Source organism: Euprymna scolopes, chromosome 13 (genome assembly GCF_053919585.1).
Source record: "Euprymna scolopes isolate OS-2025 chromosome 13, ASM5391958v1, whole genome shotgun sequence".
In the NCBI taxonomy this organism is placed as follows: domain Eukaryota; kingdom Metazoa; phylum Mollusca; class Cephalopoda; order Sepiida; family Sepiolidae; genus Euprymna; species Euprymna scolopes.
The window spans coordinates 69,515,777-69,520,491 of record NC_136494.1 but is presented as its reverse complement, the minus strand read 5'-3'; the positions used below and the strand labels follow the sequence as shown (position 1 = coordinate 69,520,491).

At 32.6% G+C, this 4,715-nt stretch overlaps 1 protein-coding gene across 1 annotated transcript in view; it reads right to left on the bottom strand.

Moving 5' to 3' along the window:
• Nucleotides 1-244: 244 nt before the first annotated feature.
• LOC145292356 (beta-microseminoprotein-like) overlaps nucleotides 245-4,715 on the bottom strand; it is an 8,907-nt gene continuing 4,436 nt past the window's right edge. The window contains exons 2-3 of the mRNA XM_080138687.1: nucleotides 3,287-3,410; nucleotides 245-464 (exon numbers count right to left, since the gene is read on the bottom strand). Of these exons, the coding sequence (XP_079994813.1) occupies nucleotides 353-464; nucleotides 3,287-3,410 (236 nt within the window). The 3' untranslated portion in view covers nucleotides 245-352. The remainder of the gene's footprint in view (nucleotides 465-3,286; nucleotides 3,411-4,715) is intronic.

Here is a 4,715-nt window from a genome sequence, read left to right as displayed (position 1 = left end):
AGGGGACGGAGGAGTGTAGGTTATTCTCACTTAGTGCTAGGATATCCGGGATATTTGTTAGGATAAATGCTTCAACATCAGATGAATTAGTTCTAAGCCTACGGATGTTCATGAATACAAGCCTCAAGGGAGGAGGCAAGTTGAAGTTAATCTTTTTTTAATTTGACAGTAAAATGGTTCATTTGTATTAGATTCCATCGCTGATGTTCGAATCTTTGGACAAAAAAAAACAATGAACAAGAAATATGCTTATTTAAACATTTTTATTAATATCACTTCACAATGTGACATTAGACAGATTAATTTTGAAGTAACTTGAATGGTGTATTCTTAAAAAGCAACGCAGAAGACCTTATAATTTCTTGCAGAGAGCCGTCTTTTCCTTATTTAAAATAGCAATTTCGCAGCCATCCGCGACAACCTCGCAGCCCTTGACAGAAAATACACCAGCGCTCGCGCCGATTCTGTAATATAGAAAGATGAAATAAATCAATAAAAACAGAAGGGAAAAGGATATTCTTCCTCTTTTATGGATATTAGTTTTTAGTCAAACAATTGCTAAATCATCAACAGCAATGACGTATGTAGATAACAAATATTGCATTAATTTAAATAATGAAGGCCATGTATTTAAACGTTTATTATACTTAGAGTATAACACAATTTTCTATCATGCTATTTCACTTCCGATTTTTATCATTTTTTCTTTCGTGCGGTTTCTTGAAAAGAATATATCATAATTTTATTGTATTATATTGTATTATATATAGATATATACTGTTTCGATATCATAGCTCATCAATGCGGTTAGACCAGCACCTTTCCCTGGCCATATATATATATATATATATATATATATATATATATATATATATATATATACTGTTTGGTTATATCATAGCTCATCAGTGCGGTTAGACCAGCACCTTTCCCTTACCATATATATATATATATATATATATATATATATATATATATATATATATATATATATATATATTGGGACGATTCATCGGAATCGAAATTAGGAAACGAAAATATCGGAACTTTTGGAAGTATCGGAAACGTATCGGAATCATACAAATTTTTGTGAGTTTTTCGATATCCAAAACAATTATTTTTATTGTTTTTTTGTTTATTTTTTTGTTTTTCTTTAAAAATTTAACTTTCCACGACTTGTATTAATAATAAATAACTATTTATCAAGTTTAAACTTCAGATAACTATAGATCACAGCCATAAGTGTGTTTTTTGCATTTACGAAAAGATATGGACATATTACATCGATTTTGCGGTAGACACATCTGTACATGTCTGACTAGTTAGTAACAATCGTCTGTTGCTATCTATCTATATATGAGGAGTTTCGATAGAGTTTGGCACAACGGTTTTCTTCTACGCTTGTTAGTTTTGGAATATCTAAATATTTCCTCTCAACAATCAATTTTTTTCTCTCTAAGAGAGCTATAAAAGTAGTTTTGGAGGACAGATGTCCGAAGCACATAGTATGCCTCAGTGATCTTGGCCTAATTTACTTCCTGATCTTTATAAATACTATGTCTGCTTGAGAAGTCGATTCTGTATGCTAATACCGAAAAAAAAAAAAAAACACTATATTTAGAAATTTAAAAAGAATCGCAATTGTAATCGGAATCGAGAATTTAGAATAAAATTGGCAATTGTATCGGGAAAAAAATATAATCGTCCCATCACTCATATACATATATATATATATATATATATATATATATATATATATATATAGTCATCCACATACAGTACTGTTTCGCGGTTTCACGGCTCATCAGTGCGGCTAGACAGGCAACTACCTCAAGCCAGGATTGAAACCCGACCGCCTGTACGACAGTTAAGGCGTATCAAGCGTGAATTGCGTCAGAAGTGAGGTACTTTTTGGAGCAGTAAAGTGATGAAATCATTATTTCTAGAGAGTTTACCAACAGATTGTATGTCTTCCATTCCAGATCTAGAATGAAAGTCAGTCCTAGAAGTTTATCAAGGAATGGTGCTTTCGCAAGATGAGCATTCATTTCAACTAGGGAGAAATGAGGATTCGAAAATTGCCGACGACAAGAGATAATATTTGTTTTATAGATATTAAAAGTAAGAAGCCACCTTCTTGCAAGATTGCATCACATGACCCAAGTTGGAAGATAGAACAAAAAAAGAATCATGAACAATGCTCTTCGAACTCATGTCATAGATAGTAGTATCGTCTTCATAGATGTCAATAAATGGCCTCAGAATATCATTTTGACGAGTATTTATAAAGATCAGGAAGTATTTTTTTTTCTCTTTTATAATGTTCCGTTGTGACGTGGCTCAAGCACGTGATTATGTTTCACATACGTTAAAGGAGACCAAAATTGGCAGTGGTTAATTATAGCTGCGAGTTGCAAATGTAAACCCTTAAGGAATACTTGGAGGTTTACTTGCCAACTCAGTTTCTATTTGTTGTTACCCGACACGAACGTCAATTGTTGTACCTACTCGGAATAAATCTATTTTATATTATTTTATATGTATATTGTTTTCCACTCGACGATACAATACGTATAGACTTTTTTTCTTTTTTATTTAATGTGGAAAAACAATAAAAATCGAGTCCTCTTCATTTTATGACATAGCAGCTTTTTTTAATATAATATGATGAGACACAATAAGAAAAAACTAGTCCTGTCCATTTTCAGCATATAAAGTTTTTTTCTGGTTGGTTATTTACGCAGAAATATAATAGAATACTTGTCTCTTCCAGTTCATATAATAATAACACGATTTTACGTTCTTTTATGTTATCAAGTATATTAACAGGCTCGTCTTTCCCACGTTATGGTATCTTAACATTTTAGGAATATATTTAATACAGGTGTGTCTTCGTAGCATACCTGAGTGGCAGAAGTAGTAGATCTCCATCTTAGAGTGAAAATTCTTCCTACTTTCTATAAGAAAAAGTAAACATAAAATATGGCAATAACCAGATCGATTTGTTTATCTCGGCCAGGAGAAATAGGAGAGATTTTGCACTTACTTTACATATAAGAGAAAACAGAAAGACAATAAAACTCTTATTTTGTCGCCCGAGACAAACATTGAATTTGTCTAATGCTAAACATGCACGAAGAATTATGAGCAAAAAAATCTGCTTTGGATTTCGATTTTAGGACAACTGACGCATCGGGATTTCGAAGGATTATGGCACGTCATAGAATGAGGCAATAAATGTATTACGATGCACAAAAAGCTTTATTTTCTGTTATATCATACTCACCCGCAACATTGGAATCCTCCATTTCTGCAATCGCACTGCATGCATTTATCGAGGTCGGTAAAAGAACTACCAACTCCGTATTTCCTTCCTTCGTGTTCACAATAAGGTGTCATTTTAGTCGACCCTAGAAATAAATTAGTTTAATGTAGACGTACTAGTTCAATTACATAAAAGAAAAACTCTTACAAATTAATGTGAGAGAAGGGATAGAGAAGTAATTAAGATTAGAGTTAAGAAATGATGCATTTATCATTAATGATTATTATTATTATTATTATTATCTGTTTCACTTAGATGTAATTATAATTATTTGAATATCTATGCGCATGTGTGTTCGCATATAAATCTGTTTGTTTGTCTATGTCTCTCTCTGTCTCCCTATCTGTCTCTCTCTCTCTCTTTCACTATATATATATATATATATATATATATATATATATATATATATATATAAAGGGTCCTTCAGTCTTTGATAAACTATGGATACCAATGTAAAGTTGCCTACGCGCGAAATTATTGTGGCAAGAGGTGCGCAATCTCCAACCACACCTCTCCTGAGTCAACATTGTTAAATACCAGTGGCAAGTGAAATGTTTGTACAGGACGACTGGAAACAAATGCAGAGATAAGCGGAGAGCACATACAGCGCCTAGAATTCACAAATGGTCACTCATCTTGTACTAACCAGGCTCAACTTCGGTGATCTGGCGAGAACCGGTGTGTCAACGCGATTATGCTGTATATATATATATATATATATATATATATATATATATATATATATATATATATATATATTGTTTGTATCCCTCTTGCATCTCTTTTTACCAGGTTTTTGAAATTCTTTTATATATAGTTTTGTCCGCCCAAATATTTAACTCACTCATTGTACTTAAACGTATCACAAAGTACTATAATTATTGTTATTGTCAAATGTAATTATCTATATATATAAAAGCGAAAATGTATGTATGTTTGTTTGTGTGTATGTATGTGTGTATGTTTGTATGTCTGCTAAAAACTTTCGACACACGCGACGAAAATTCACAAACTCGGTATCATATCGAAGCCCCATCCTTTGCTTGAAAAATATCGAAAAATTGGCCAAAAACGTTAACTTTTTCACTCTGAAATCGACAATTTTCCACAGGGGGGGAACAAAAACGAGTTTCTCGTAACGATGCCTGATTCTACGCATGCGTCAGATGACGTCATGACGTCGTGACCTGATTTATTTGAAATAGTGGAAACCCGAGCGAACTTCATCTCCGTCGCTTTAGCGCAGTTGGTTAACGTGTTTGTTCATTATCTAAACGTTTTGGTTCGAATCGTGGTGTGAGATGTTTTTGTTTTTTTTTTCGATTTTTTTAATTTAAATATTGAACCCTGTATTATTTAAGCCATTTTTCACGTAACGTTCGTTTTCCTG